A 16,544-nucleotide genomic window follows, 5' to 3' on the forward strand; every position below is an offset into this window, starting at 1 on the left:
AACCGCAGGGAGGTAAGACGACAGAGATTCATGTTGTGTTTGTTGTATGAGATCGACTTAAGTTACGCACCACCATTACCACCACCACCACCACCACCACCACCGCCACCGCCACCACCGTGTATAGCGTGAATTTGGTCATAAAGCTGATCCTCTTGGTGTCCCGAATCTTGTGGCCATCACGTGCTGCTGCGATCTTACGACGAACGTCCGCCGCACAGCAACCGTCCTTCGAGACTGTTGCGTCCAGGAACTTAAAGATCTCCTCAGTCTGGACACCGTTTAGGCGGATCTCTTAGATGATTTCTTTATCGTATACACTGGCGCTTGTGTTGAGTTTATCGGTCAGGTTCTGTACAAAAACTTTGTCGAGGGTGGATCTATTCCAGTTTATATCCGCAGGTAGGCGCGCGCACTCTTTGCTTGAACTTGTAAGGTCTTGAATGGAAAGAGTATCTAAAACACATTGGAACTAAGAAGGAAACAAATTCACCCAAAAGTTTTTATATATCAAATTTTTTTAATGTAAGAGATGAACATTTACAAAACTAAAGCAATTAATGGTTTCCTAGAATAAACAGGCGATGTATTTTTTAATAATAAACTTTATGATGAAGTACGTACATTGAAATGTTCGCGTTCAATATTTCTGATTTCCTATTTTTATATGATTTGATTATAAATAAATAGCATTTAAGTAGAAATAGAAATACCCCGTCCCCCCATTTTGTGTTGAAAAAAGGCATTTTTACAGTTCACTGAGATGTCAGCCTGTGTGACTTTATTCTGATCACCTATCGGCTGATGTGTCATCGTAGTGAGATGCTTGAGATCGTAAGAGGTAGTCAGGACAGTATTAAATGTTTTCAGCCTTCCAAACAGATACGAAACTCATTCCTAAGCGAATGGAAATAAATGAGAGGGTAGGAAAAAATGTATTCCATCTGCAGAGACACCATGGACGAACGAAAGGATTCACATGGGAGTAGTCTTTATTAAGCTGAAGGCGTTTTCAAAGTTAGTGCTCTCCTTTATTGACATCTGCAACAAGAGTTGGGTTATGGCTTATACGTTGCCTGTTGATGCATCTAAAGCCAGATGTGTTTAAGTGTTTTACCCCGCTAGCCAATACTTTGAAGGCATTTTGAAACACACGTTGGCCATTCAACTTACAGCTAGCGGCGTACTGACAACCAGACTCGAGGCGTACCCCTCTCTTCCCTCCACAGGCAGCTCCTTCAGAAAGGTTCTGTGTCGTCCTGACAATTGCAACAATGAACAAAATAACAACCAAGTTGATCGATGACCAAGAAGCGAGTGAATGAGAGATAGAGAGAGGAGGGAGGGAAGTGAAACAGAGAAATAGAACAATTAAGACCTGTGCTAGGAAAAAGGATCTGACTGAAGTCAACCACTACTGTAGAAGTACGGAAGGCCACCAAGAAGGCATAGCCACAAGAGAGGACAGTATACGGCATAGTGTTGTTTGTTGACCGATTCACATCGCCGTTACTCAGAGTGTGATCGCTACCACTGTCCTCCATGCTTCATATTAAACAACTGTTGCGGTCATCATGGCGTCCATCAACGAGTTCGGTTCCTGCTTTCCGTTACGTGAGTTCGTAGGTATGACGCGAGGGTAGGTCATTTCTTCGGGGCAAAATTGAGAACTCAGAGGTAAGCGCCTTGTGTCGGTGGTCATAAACCTGCGGGTTCATATCTCGTCTCGGGGTACTCTTTGTATGTGGCGCCTGTATGCAGGTCCAGCCGTCGTGGATGGATGGAGTTGTTCTCCGGCTACTCCAGTTTCCTCCGGCTTCTACTACTCCTCCTTCTCTAGTGCGAAATCTCTGGATGGAAGCACTTTCCCGCCAAAGCAAGCAAAGCAGGCAACCAACATGGGAGTGTTTCTTTGCCCCCGGTGCCGTACTTAGAAACAAGTGGCAAATATTATAATTTATGTACCGAGTTTCTCCACACTTCTAGAAGCAAGCTCAATGAGCTTTACAAGATACAAGGGACAGTAGGTAATGATGATGTATGATAGAGAAGAGCATTACCATCAAGTAAACAGCTTACACACAGTGAACATTGCCAGGAAGACGAAGAAACACAGAGAGCAAAAGATGGAGAAAGTAATACCCAGGGTAAACCTATTACAGGATTTCCGAAAGAGGTTTCAAGTCCACACCGGAAAAGCATGTAATGTCTTCCCTACACGGAAAGACAAGACATTCCAAATATTGGGACTGGAAGAAAAAAGAGCGACGGCCAGACCTCTCCAGTCTGATACGTGGGACACAAAAATATTCCATAGGGTAAAGTAACACAACTTTAATATCCTTGGGATTTGAAAACCGTTTCGTAAATACAAAGATACTTGCCCTTGATGCTCACATCTCGATCAGGAGTCACAACTCTCAACCTGAATGCTACACAGGGGTTGTGTTTTCAGAGAAAAAAAAAAATGCTGGCAGCAGGCTGTTGAGCCTCGTCTGATGAGTTAAATGGCTCCACTGGTTCATTAACACTGCGAACTTTCAGAATACCGGTGTCACGTGCTTGTGTTTATATTGAGACCAACTTTATTGAGACCAACACATATTGAGACCAACTTTTGATTACAGCTGCCATAAATGTGTGCTTTATGCGAAGCAATGTGCATTTAAATGTGAAATATGGAATTCATAGATTATGGAGTATTCTGCTCTCCCAGACTGGTTGAGATGCTATGGAAATTGTAATCAAGATGGCAAAGAACTGCAATGCCACAAATCATCAGTTTCCAGACCAGTTCATGACCAGCTTTAAAATGCAAGTATGCATGTTCCTTCATAGCCAAGTCATGTGTCATTTGTATAGTCTACTGGCAGAATATAAAGGTTTAAAAATATTTTAAAATTGACCATGTATCACAGATTAGGAGCTAAAACGTTTTGTGGACAGCAAGAATGTCAAAGTGTAAGGCCTTTTCCTTCAACTCATACAACAGCATCCTGGCTGTAAACGTAACAACCTTCTCAAGAAATCCCAACTAAGCAACAAAAGTGCAAACAGTTATTAATAAACTTTCTTGGAAAAAAATGGACTCTTTCCATAAAACAATCCTATGTGGACAATAAAATTTAAAATACATAAAAACGTGTGTAAATGCTAAAACCAAAAAAATGTTATTTTAAGCACTTTAATGTCTCTTGTAACGACATACTCTCTCGAAAAGGTGGCAAGGGAATCATGGCTTTAAAATTTAAATGCCTTTAAAGGCTGTAACAGTGTAACAGTAGGGTAATCAACCCTGGAGTATTATATACAGCACTCTAAAGGAGCAGGTGTCTAGAAAGGTCCAGAAAGTCCCTCAGAATCGCCCAACAAGCACAGACCATCTCTACTTACCTTCAGACGAGAGGGATTAAGTACAGAAAAAGTCATTCAAGGGAAAACAGCGAACAAACAGAACCCACTAACAGCTTTTTTTCACAACTGCAGGATGTCCAGAAGTTTCTGTTAAGATTTTTCTGGACACTCAACATTTTGTGGAAGAATCTAAATGTTTAAATATCTGTTAGGAAAGGAAGATGCTTCAGCAAAAAATGATGAAGGATGGAAAGCCAGGCTCTGCCCTTGCTCAGGCTTGTGTGGGGCATCATTCATTCCTCGTCGTTCGTCTTGCAACTCACGTTGGTTGCGCGTAGGCACGCACCTGCTCGCACGTGACATCCTCTCTCTCACTCTCACACACACACACGAACACACCTTTCCTGACCCTTTTTCAGGGGTCACATCGTCCTGGGTGGGGAAATTGATGTCCACTGTTCACAGAGTTCAGTTCTTTGCCTGTTTATATTCTTTTCTGACGCCAATCTCACCAGTTCAGTGGCTTCCAAATAATTTCTGATGTTTTATGACAGCTCCTACCAGAGGTAGGACGATTCTCCACGCACCATTTTTCAATCACGCTGCTTCTCCCTTTTTATCCATAACAACCTGTCAGTAAGCATCACTGGAGGACAGCTTCCCTCGTAGATATGAGCATAGTGAAAAGAAATCCAAGATTTACAAGGCATGCGCACTTAGGATTTAACCAGCACAAATTCAAATCTTATCAACACGCTGATTCGTTGTTTACAAGAACGGTGGAACCATCACTGTCCGTTTTGGAAGAGACTTCAGTCGCTTCCTTGGAGGGATCAGCACCAGTCACCATGTCCCCGTTAACCATTTCACTTTTGGAACTGTCCTCCGGAGATGCTGTAGTTTCGGAAACCTTGGCTGGAGAAGGCAGGACCTTGCCCTTTGGCAGGGCATCTCTCCTGCCTCCTGGTGGTGTGGTCTTGCGGAGCGAATAGCCCTTGCGAATGTCGCTCAGCAACCGGTCGACAATACACCCGTCGTCCTCCCGTGGAGCTTTGATATCTTTGCCTGAAAGACAGCAGTCATCAGTTAATAACGAAACTGAAAGATGATGATGGTGATGATTTACTACTAATAACAGAATACAAATATTTTAGTGACTTACAACTGATTGGAAACTGAAAACATTGGCATTCAAATACATTTATGATAAAGCAGTATAACTTGAAAAAATATCGAGACCTCGATGAAACAATTTATCAGCAAAAGTATTCTTTTAACGAAAATGTCCAGCAAAAAGACATATTAAAGATCCAGTGATCAAACTTCACGCTTTTCCAGCCATGAATTCTTCAGCAACACTTGTGTCTTGCGAAGTACTTGCAGAAAAATAAGTGAAGATTTTTTTCGGGAAAAGACGATAAATTAAAAAAAAATGTTATGATGCTCTTTTTTTGGAAGAGCGTTGTTGCTGTCTTCAAGAAATAAAAACTAGAAGCAGATGCAAGCATTGCGACTGAGAGAAGAGACAGTCCTGCATCATGCTCATGTTAGACAAGCTGGAGATGTAGCAGGCAAAGCTTCTTGGACACACTCCGCATGGTTTTCTTCCTGTTCGTTTTTAATCAGCTGCGAAGGTTGATGATGGACAAGATGAAGACATGACTAGGCTTTGGGTACAGCTGCGTGTACTAAACAGGTTTAGACAGGTAAGAAATGTAGCAAATCCTGAAATATTTCTTGAGCATGCTATTAGATTTTATAAGCAGTTAAATTACTCAAGTACGCACACACAGAGCATACACACACATTAAAATTTTGGAAGCATAATAAAACTTAAGACGATAGGGTTAGAAATTTATATCATCAATCTTAGAAAAACCTCAGGCTTTAAGGGCGATGTAATATTGTGATGAAAGAAAGATGATACTAAAAGTTAGTAGCCTCTACATCTATCTTGCTGCCAAGCTGATAAACATGTTCTCTCATTCATCCTCTTTCACACATTCACTATATCTCTATGAAAGCTCACCTAAGGCGAAACAAACCCCCGAGAGAAGAAGAAACATTTAAATATTTGTACAGCCTGATCAAAGTTAGCATATAGAATATAATGAAGTACATTCTAGGGACTCTGCCCATGCTAAAAACTGAAACTAAAGAGAACCCAACATTACCACCAAAATGACTACCTTATCCTCGGTACAAAGATTACAGTCATTACAGCAATAATTCGCCATACCCAAAGCCAGGATACGCCTGTCTACAGCTCGGCATGCCTGAAGGATGCATGAAAAATGCCAGAATACATTTCGCACATGCACGACAGAAGCCAAAAAGAAACAAAAGAGGAGGAGGAGGAGGTCCGCAAGGTTAATATACGTTTATCTCCAATGGCCAATCGCGCAACGGGTCTTGACTGCCTTGTCCCCGCCTTGGAGCTTTCATTGCGGTCTACGAGGAAAGAGAGTTGAAAGAGCAAAAGCATGTTTAGTATTCGTATTCAGTCAGATTTATAGTCCATCAGCAAAAGTCACAGTCATTTGGAAAGTCGTGCAGAAGATATTTTTCTCGGTGGATTCATGTCATCTGCCAGAGTAACCAAGAAAGATGGAAGTCAAGAAGTAACAACATATCTCAGTGTCAGGCACGAGCTTCAGAAAAACGATATTTACAGTGCATCTATACATACTGACATTAGTCACAGAACATAGACATGAGAGCATTCATGTCATGCCACGTGTCGGTGACAAAAGTATTTTCTGGAATCTGGCGGCGGGGTGGGTGGGGAGAGTTGTAAGTAGCAACCCACTCGCATGCAAGAGAGTCAGTGTGTTTACAACATAATAAACATTAGCTTCCACATAGTAATTAACACTCCAATTAAGATAATCTCAGTCAAAACAAGTTTCAATTACAATTGAAGGTCTCTTTTAGGGAGGTCTGTTCACAGACAGGTTGCTTATCTGAAGGATAAGTCTATCCACCCCACCATCTTCAATTTTATTGGCGTAGCTATGCAATGTTTAGCAGTTACAGCAGCTCGTGTACAAATACGCATCTTTACAGTTATGCTTTTATGCGCAGGCTGCCAACATATTTCGACACACAATAAACAGAAAGCAAGCCACAGAGAATCACGGACTTGACGACGTGGGTACGATAGGTGTAAGGGAGACCACTCACCATCCTTGCTCTTGGCTTTCATGGCTTCTTGTTCTTTGCGTCGTTTCTCTGCTCTCTCTTCCTGCAGTTTCCGCTGTTCGTTTTCCTGTCGACAGCAGGTCAAAGATCACTCACACCGCAGCCTTTTTCCCCCAAAATCAACTATTTTATATAATAATAATATGCAGAAAAGATAACACTGTCATGGTCACACGGGGGCAATTAAAACTGATACAGTAGCAGCTACACTTTGCTGACCCTTTACAGAATCATGTTTACTTTTCAAACTTACTTTTTTGCACTGGACGACCTTCTCGCAAAAGTTCTTGAAGACATTGAGACATTCCTCTAATTTGAACGCCTTTTCGTTCTCACAGAAATGGGCGCAAAGCTTGTGAGTAAGTACTTTCACTTTCTCCAATTTTTCTTGGACGTCAGCAAGTTCTTCTGTGGCCCCCTATAGACACAACACACAAACTTAATGAAAAAACAAGGGAACACCTGTGTGAGGAGTCTTACATGTCTCACCATCACTCATATTTAGTTTTAACATATTAATATTATCACAAAGGAGAACAACAGCCTTGCGTAGTCACTAGTCTGCTTCACCTTAATGAACTTCTCGAACTGATTCTGAACCTCCGGTTCTCTTGACGAAACTTCACGCTCCAGCTTCTGGACGCTTGCTTCCAGCTGCTTCCACTCCCCTGTTAGGTTGTCCAGGAACAGCCTGGAGAGTAATACATCGTGTCTTTTAAATAAACTCGCTTTAAAAAGTGAGTTGTTATAATACTGACTGGCAGCTAGGACAAAAATGGCAAATAAAAATCAGATAAGGCGTTGCACCTGCTGGCCTCTGTGAGGGGTTGTAGGAGGTCGCTGGCAAAGTCCAGAACGTCTTTCCCCTCTTTCTGCGCCTCCTCCACCAGGTGATGCAGCAAGGTGACTCGCGGTTTGTTGGCGCGGGTGTCCATCAACTTGGTCAGCGATGTGATCTTAAAACCCAGTGCGTTGCCTGCGTAGCCACCCTGAAAGCATAGGACATCAAGACAAACCATTAATCACCCTGACAAAATGACAAATCGATAACCAGCCTGATCACAAGATACCAAGGCAAATCATTAGCCACCCTAACAGAACAAATCACTCACCATCTTGACAAAAGGACAGCAGGACAGGTCGTTAACCTCTACCCCCTACCCAAGACAAATCTTTCATTATCTCGAAATGCGATGCAAGATGTCAAGTGACATAGGTCACTAAGGTCAGAAGACAAATGGCGAAGAACTCTAACCCAGGTCACTGTCTTTGCGCTCAGCATATGAAGTTTTCAGCTGTTAGTGGCCTCGACTCTTAACTCACAAGTCCTTTTGCCCTCGTTCATGCGACAGATAATTTAACGGATCTGGAAAATTTGTAACAACCATCTTGATTTCTTTGTCTACAGAATTTTTCTCTGCTGCGTACGAAACTTTCTAGGCTGCAGACAGCGACAGCTAGCAGTTTCGCGTGCACGCGTGCGTGTCTATGTGTGTGCACGCGCGCATGCACACTTACAGCGTTGATGAAATTGCCCGCATGAAGCACGAAGCGCAAGAAGGCCTTCAGCGTCTCGCTGTCCATCAGCCCCTCAGCTGCCCGGATGATGACGTCAACGTTTGGCTTCAGCGTGTCCATGGCCACACGGAAGTCTTCCTGGAGAAAGCAAAAGATCTCGTCATGAAGGAAAGCTTTCACAAGAAGTAACATCTTCACCTACTCCTATACTTTACATCATAATGACTAAGTCATCTTTACCAAATCTTGACGCCGAAGTCATTTGTTTTAAGAACTCGAAGAATCATCATGTCCTAACATCAATTAAATTTTCAAGAAACAAACATTTTACCTAACACAAACTGCATCTTAATGTCAAAACCCTCTTGCTGCCCTAACAGAAATAAGGTTAGATTGGCAAAATCTTTTTGCTAATTACTTCTCCATGACAGATGAGATCCGTCTTGTCCAAATAAAAAATGTCGTTTTAATGTCTGGATCCTGTCAAAAGCTAAGCATCGGTAACATCACATGGCAAAACAGTCTTCATCTTGCAGAAGCTACTATGATAATGACATATTTATCGGTAACAAACCCTTAATGAGCTAATAACTGAATAAAATCGTGTTCCAAATGTGCAAACATGATAAAACCATGAACACCTTAAGAAGCATGCCCTCCACTCTCATCTTGTATCCAGGTAGCTGGGACAGCAACAGATAAAATTTTTCAGCGTTGCCCAGTTTGTCCTTGTCGCCATTGTAAGCTTGGATCATGTCCACCTGGAGAAGAATCAACACAATTAAACTCTAAGCCATTGTTCTCTACATCACCGTTTGCAGCTGAATTGCCTGTAAACTTATCAATAATCTGCTTTTAATCGTACTTCATGTTCTTGGCTGATTTGATGCTTAAAGAATATTTTACCTTTATTGTCTTCGTGTGGCAAAAGAAAAATAAATAATAAAGCATACAGGAACCTCCAGGTTAAGAGAGCTAAGAACCTGACTGACTAGCCATCGGCACCTCATCTTTCTCCGGCAGGATTTTCTGCAGGCCTCGCAGACGTTCGGCGCCAATGCGAACCTGCTGTCCCTCCTTGATCATCTGCACAACCTCTTCGTTCGACGCCTTGAACTGTTTGAGGAAGATGTTGGCGTTCATGCTGCGCTTGGTGTCAAGGAGATTCACCTGCAATCACCCCAAATATTAATCTCATAGAACATCTCCGCTTCAACGATCTTCTAATCTCTCATCTTTAAATATAGGGTAAACAAACCCAAAAAAGAAAAGATGTCTGTGTGTAAAATATAATTCTTTGCATTCCTTAAAAGGATGTTTCCTGATACAACAAAACTGAAGAAGAATAATTTTAAAATAATTTTAAAAAAGACAAATTCCCACCTTATGTGATAATCGGTTACAATCTGCCTGAGGCATGTTTTTAACAAATGCAATGTAAACAATATGTCTCGTTCTAAATTAGCAGGTGTGTGCGGTAAAAAGGACTCATTACCTCTGTGGGGGCTTTAGCTTTTGGCTGCTCCTCCGGCTTGGCTGCTTGAGCTGTCTTCTGACAGAAGAGCTCTTCTATAAGGTCGTACTTGACAGTGATCTGGTCGCCCATCTCAAGAACTTCCTTCCACACATTATCGTCGTCTGCAATGAAGAATTAAGGGTTAAAAGCAAGAATCTATGCAGAACACAAAACTTTAGCTTCATAAGTCTTCCCCGAACCAGCTTTCTCGGTGTGCGCCATGTCGGTCTAGTCAGTCCGTCTCATTTCTTACTGTGAATGGAACAACACCAGCGGACAGCGAAAATCGCTGAAAATAGACATAAAATTATTCCGGCGATATTTCATGACGAATAGGCATGAGAAATATTAATGTTTTTCTCTTAATCACACCTGGATTTGTCAAGAAAACAGGAAATGACAAAAGGAAATTATTTCTAAAAATAGCGTCGTCTGCGTGAGCTGAATTCGAAGAGGAAAGATGCAATCCTCTGTAAAAGAAAACAAACCAGGTTGTTGCTTCACGTTCTCTTCGACACTCAAATGAAGTTTGTATTCATTTAGGAAATCCTAAAAATAAAGGCTACAATCACCAGTCAACCAATAAGCTTTCCGTTGTAGGGGACTGAAGTGTTCGATTCCCAACTAATCTAGGGATAGTACTTTTGTGAAGGAAGCTCCCATCTAACCCTCGCTGCCCTTCCTTTCCCAACCATTTTTCATGCAATACCCCGGGGTCAGATAAAAGGAAATACTCAGCGTAATTCACCTCTGACTCGTGCTCGAAACTCTCGGGTTATCCACTTCCCCGTGAGAATATTTTGTAATCAATCGTGAGAGACGGAGGCGGTAACGTAGCATTCATCTCAGCTGCGGATATTTAATTCACATTTTAATCTGAATGATTCAGTACACCTGGCTCAGGCTTCTAGGACCAACACGCAATCAAGAATAAAAGCCACGTACTGCTTAGCGCCTGGGCCGGAAGCTTGGACCAGTTGAAGGTCTTCATCTTGTGCTTGGGTAGAGGCGTGGTGATGGGGCTGAGGGCGGACACCGCCGGCTTCCCGAAGGCCAGGTTTGGGGGCCGCGGCACCCCGTTCGACCCTGGAGGAGGGGAGGAAATCCGCCAGGAGGAGGTGGCGGAGGTGGTAACGTAACTCCACCAATACCAGGAGGAGGTGGAGGTGGTGGAGGAACTCCGCCCATACCCGGAGGAGGTGGAGGAGGAGGGGGAGGCGGTGGGACCCCTCCCATACCAGTAGGAGGTGGAGGTGGTGGAGGAATTCCGCCCATACCAGGAGGAGGTGGAGGAGGAGGTGGAGGTGGTGGGACTCCACCCATACCAGGAGGAGGTGGAGGAGGTGGAGGTGGTGGAGGAATTCCGCCCATACCAGGGGGAGGTGGAGGCGGTGGGGGCGGTGGAGGAATTCCACCCACGCCTGGAGGAGGTGGTGGAGTGGATGGAGCACAGTTAGACAGTTCTGAGACTGGCGGAGAGAGGGCCACTTGCTCCCCTGTAGAGGGTGACACCACGCTGTCCGCAGCCTCCTCTGTCTGCATGCATTTCTCTGCGCTGTCCACGGGCCTGACCAACCGCCGACCGTCAGGTGGCGCCAGCAACTTGTCCAGCGCGCCCTGGTCGATCTTCTCTAGCCGCGCGGCGTCCAGATGAAGAGCCTTCTGCGCGGCAAGTTCCAGAAGGTTCCACTGGTAGTCGCTGCGATGTAACGGATTCAACAAAAGTGTCATTCAACAATGACAAAAATATTACTTGCCATCCCAACCCTCTCACCCGCTTTCATCACATAGTCGTTCTCCTGTTCTATCATCTTTTTTTAACCACAGCAAACAGCTTATTATAATTTGTTGCACAGACGAGCGGCCTTAATACTATCTTGGTGTATGAGCAAGTAACAAGATGGAATTACCTCACGTTGTTATCCTGCTCTATCTGCAGTAACGACTGAAGAATGTGCAGGAAAATGTCAGCGGCGGGAGTATTGTAGACCTGAGTACATTATAAAGAAAAAAATATCAATATAAGAAAACTACATTTAAAATTGCACAACGCACATATTTACATGGCTGTAGAACATCCATTTGTCTCGACAGATAAATTAACATTTTAAAAAAATCAAGAAAGAAACTAAGGCGAAAAACCAATAGAGGACAGAAAAAAAAGACAAAGGAAAGATGAAAGAAAGGAATTTTGTTTAGGTTAGCTTTGTAGAACATAAGGGACACTGTTCACAAGCAAAAACTACCTGATGGTCTTACATTACGGTGACACACAGGTTTGCTACGCAACTAATGAACCAACATAAGCAGTTCCCGCGGATTGTGGGTCAACGAGTAAGTGGTTCACTGGCGCTACGGCAACATCCGCTAAAACACGTCATCGTGACCACACGGTCCTACAGATGGTGCTTGCACGGAGTTCACACACAGCTTTCGAGAAAATGGCGAATGTTCTTCAAAGCCGAGCAGGCCTGTCCACGTACACCCGGTGCGGTGCAGCACGTACGGTAAAGCGACACCAGTCGTTGCCAAAAGCATTCCTACACCAGTCGCTTGACCTTCGACCTGACCTCACAGATCCGTCCGCTGTGAGCTATTGCGCATTCCAGGGACCGGCAAAAAGGTGTACAGCACCGCGGGGCCAGGCCAGTCCCACAGTTACCGGCAAAGAGTACAATGGAAGCACTTTACTCCCCGTGGATGCTTGAAATCATTTCTGTCCTGTAAATCTCAGTCCACTCCTAGAAGCACAGCGTTTTATATTCTTTAGACGAGTGTACGTGCATTCATAAGTATTTACCTCTTCTCGCGCAAATATAAGATTAGCTATAAACAAGATAAATACTATGCCAGATGATACCATCTGTAATACTTAGTTTATAATTTGACATTAAGAATTTTTCAGACAAGCCATATGGGTGGAGAGCAATGGGGGAGTAAGGGAGTGGTGAGAGAGGGAGGGCAAGAGAGAGAGAGAGCACTAGGAGTTAAGGAATAAACCCTACTCACACCTAAAGAACATTTTCTTTTGTTGCATCGGTTAAAATTAGTTCCGGTCTCGCGTGCCACCAAAAGCCATTTGTTCTCTACAGAACTGTAAACATCCCGCCAAAACAATTCCAATTTTAATTTTCTGGTGACACCAGACGCCAGTTTCGACCTTGACATCACGACAAGTACAGAAAGCCGCGCGGTTGGCATGGCAACACGCGCACGTCGTACCTTCTGGAACACGGCGTCAAAAAGAGCTCGATGATTGGTCACGTCCACATCCAGATTCATCTCTGCAGACAAGGCCTCGTCGTCGGCTGTCTTCTCGTCGTCAAACACATCACACTGGATGATGAGGTCCTCGTCGTCCTCGTTACGCAAGCTATGGATAATGTCGAGCAAGTTGAGGCCTGTAACAAAAAATTCCTCAAGACACATCCCACCCAAAACAAAACAAATACAAACAACAAACAAGAAGCTTTTCTTTAAAAAAATAAAGCCAACGAGATTTGTTGTTAGCCAGGTCGATAATGAATGCACGTGAATTCCATGGCCTGAAAGTTTCCTTTGAACAAAAGAGAGTGGTTATAGATCGATACAATGGAGGACAAGGCATTCATACCGTTTATGGGACAATCACTTGTAGTTTCTATTCTGGGAATCTTGTAATCAGCGCATTCTCGTTGTCCAATGACATAATACATCAAAAATCTCTTCATACAAACAAGAATCCAATGAAAACGACTCAGCCTCCCTCCCCACACACGCACTTCCCCTTCAGACATTTCGCTGGACGACAACAACGGAGGAGGGGAGGGGAGGGTGCGAGGAGAGGAGGACACTTACCGATGAACTCGTTTCTGATGCGGCAGCGTTCTTGCAGGTCGTCGTCACAAGACACGAGGATGCAGTTGATGAAAGCCATCAGTGTCGTCTTGTAGGCCACCAGCTCCGTGGTCTTGAGTTCAGCTACCAGCAGACTGAATCTGTACCGCAGCCTCTTCATTGTCTGATAAATACAGACAAACAGATGTCAGTCAATATGTCTACAGCTCCAGGTTCCAGTTTTGTGACTTTACACCAACAATGGATTACATTCGGAGGTTCAAGCGTTTCTGGGTAAATGTAACCAATAGTTGTGTTACTATTATTGTATTAATTTGTCTCTAAAGAAAATATCATTTATTAATGAGTACATTTTAAAAAAATTAGCATTTGGCTTATCTTTAAAAGTTGACCTCGATAGATTAAAAGTTCACATACTGACAAGTCATAAGTTTTACACTTGGCACATCTGACCAACCACGGCACGTGCACTTCAGTACCGGCTCCCTGAACCTTCCACCCGTCATTCACGGACTTTTCCAACGACTTTGGCTAATAGCTCGCGAAACATGCACATGCACGAATGTTTGTGTGTCGGCATTCAGGCTGTACACAAAGATGCTCCCTCCCTGCTCCCACCTCCCCAGACCTTTCCTGAGTTTTAACGGACGTCCGTCCGTGACACGCGAGGCAGGGGTACAGTAGCTGAGGTGGAAAAGACCGACCTACCCGAAGGTGAACTAATCATAGGAAGATTGTGGATACCTTGTAGGTCTCCAGGGCCTCCAGTGCCAGCCTATGACCGTCTGCCGAGTAGACGCAGAGAGCTGAGAGCAGTTCAATCACCTGCTTTTTCACCATCACGTTGGTCGTGTCCAGAGCTGCAACAGAAAAGGTGGATGCACTCACTTCTCCGTGATACACTAATAGTTTCTATTATCATTTTTTTACATTAACTTATTATATAAAAAAACTCACGAATAATCTGTACTATTAATAATTTTTTTAAGTACTTTTGTCAGTCATTCTGTGTTCGAGCATTTCACCTTTTCGTGTTCTTTCTTTACACATAAAAAGCGCGTGGAAAGAGAAAAAGGAGGAAGAATTTAAAGAAAATCCCAAGATGAGTTGTGGTGGTAGTGATGGTGGAGAAGATGGAGGAACAGAACCGTTCCCAGCACGTGCGGACAGCTGTGATAACAAACTGTTTCACGTGACCAGTGTTGCTATACACGTCTTCTAAACATTAGAACACCATGGACGTCCAGTACCTACAGCACATCAATAGTGCCGCCACCTGGGGACGCATAAATCCTCCACTGAAACCACCATGAAAGCAAACCCACAAAGCTAGAGCCAGACATCGAAAGAAAGACATGGCAGATGGGTTGGCAGGATGCCGAGGGTGTGAACGAAAAGCCACAAAGGACAAGACTGAGACACAAGACAAGAAGATGATGGTCACCAGCATTATTGTGAGAGACTGTCTTATCACACATGATCGTCTGGATCTTCTTACCGCGTAGAACTACCGACTTTATTAGGTGAAGTGAAGCTGGGTGATTTAATCGGCTTTCGAATCGAACTATTAAAGTTTTGGAAGGGACTTGACATACAGGGGGACACCTGCCGAGGGTCCAGTTAACCTTCTCCGGGTGGACACAAATGGCGGAGCGGGAGGTTAGAGTTTTGGAAACCATATGTCATTCATTTTTATCGGAAATGCTTCCAGTCTTCAACTCCGCCTTCTTTCACATGGATTGAATGAGCCCTACACTATTGACCCCGGCAAGTTATTTTTACCGTCAATAATTTCTTTCCCCCCAAAAAGAAACCATATTTCAAAACAGAACAAACTGGATTTGAGGCAGTCTCAATAACAACCTGTGTTTTAGCAAAACCCAAAATCAATGCCGTGAAAAATCACTCTAGGGGACCTCCCTTTCCGTGTGCGAGTTATTTTGGTGAAAGGAAAAGCAATTTCTTTAATGCTTCTCTGGTTGTGATTAGAAACACCCCCAAGGACTAGTCAGATCAGCTCCTCCAGTGTGTGGCAAGTCGTCTGTTTTTCTCAAATTTGCACAGCACAGGCATCAGCACGCACAATTATTAGTGACAATAAAAAAGGACAAAGAAAATAGAATTTGTATCAATTAAGGAGAAAATCCATGCTTAAAAGAATTTTGCTTGAGCTTCTCTTTTCTCTCTCTCTCTCGCACTCACTCCCTTCCACACACACACAAGAAGCTGGACCTACATTTCTTTTAGATTGCAGCCTATCATGAGTAGTATCACAAAATCATGATAAAAATTACATATTAAATAAACTCAAGCGCTTTTGTTCATGTGATTATTGAAAAACTGTAGGGAAAACAGTTTTGAACCTTAGGATTTTCTTACAAATATTTTAGTTGACAGGTCAACTACTTAAAAAATTCTAATGTCTTTATAATAAAATTTAAAGAAATTTAGGAAATAAGTGTTGAACTCTCGGGAGAACCCAGACACACAAAGGAAAAATTTGTCCCCCGAAACGGTGTTCATACTTTGACCGGTCTGATCAACTTTGAAGATTCACTAACACGTGAAAGGTCAGTTTTTGCATATCATAAATCTGGTTTTATAGGAAGGTGACGACAAATCAATATTTCAATATTTCAGCCCCAAAAAGTCGGGGCTCCATGGAAAAGGAAGCAGTGTGATAAAATTGAGCATCAAGTGATAATGCGACAGACAGCTCAGGACGTGTACTGCATAATGTTGACAGACATTCTGAACAATGCTACGATTATACACAAAACTCCAAACTTTTTTTGCAATATATAAATTTATGAAACAGGGAAAAAATATATCCTAAAATCTTGGACCTTTCATGATAAATAAAATAACTCAGAATAAAGTCGTTAAAAAGCAATGCAATTATTTCCATTATTTTGTGTTCTCCTAGGTTTTTTGTATATTATTTTTGTATTATTAATATACATGTTGATATTTTAACGCCCTGAGCTAAATTTATTTTAAGTCGATGAAGCAGAATCCGAATCTTGCTGTCCAGGTTACCGAACTTGTTCCCCGACATTTTGAGAGAAGTTTGCAGCGCTCCAAATATTTTGTATCAAAAAGACATTTACCCGACTGG

The 16,544-nt window shown here is 43.0% G+C and overlaps 1 protein-coding gene across 1 annotated transcript in view; it reads right to left on the reverse strand.

Annotated features, from left to right (window-relative positions):
• Window positions 1-3,043: 3,043 nt before the first annotated feature.
• Window positions 3,044-16,544, reverse strand: part of LOC112560873 (inverted formin-2-like) — a 64,090-nt gene continuing 50,589 nt past the window's right edge. The window contains 16 exon segments of the mRNA XM_025232976.1: window positions 3,044-4,419; window positions 5,734-5,805; window positions 6,538-6,622; window positions 6,809-6,973; window positions 7,126-7,246; window positions 7,363-7,544; window positions 8,074-8,211; window positions 8,715-8,834; window positions 9,079-9,243; window positions 9,569-9,711; window positions 10,535-10,757; window positions 10,760-11,288; window positions 11,500-11,579; window positions 12,812-12,990; window positions 13,427-13,589; window positions 14,171-14,286. Coding sequence (XP_025088761.1) covers window positions 4,103-4,419; window positions 5,734-5,805; window positions 6,538-6,622; window positions 6,809-6,973; window positions 7,126-7,246; window positions 7,363-7,544; window positions 8,074-8,211; window positions 8,715-8,834; window positions 9,079-9,243; window positions 9,569-9,711; window positions 10,535-10,757; window positions 10,760-11,288; window positions 11,500-11,579; window positions 12,812-12,990; window positions 13,427-13,589; window positions 14,171-14,286 — 2,798 coding nt within the window. The 3' untranslated portion in view covers window positions 3,044-4,102.

The sequence above is a fragment of the Pomacea canaliculata genome, linkage group LG3 (assembly GCF_003073045.1).
Source record: "Pomacea canaliculata isolate SZHN2017 linkage group LG3, ASM307304v1, whole genome shotgun sequence".
Classification (NCBI taxonomy): domain Eukaryota; kingdom Metazoa; phylum Mollusca; class Gastropoda; order Architaenioglossa; family Ampullariidae; genus Pomacea; species Pomacea canaliculata.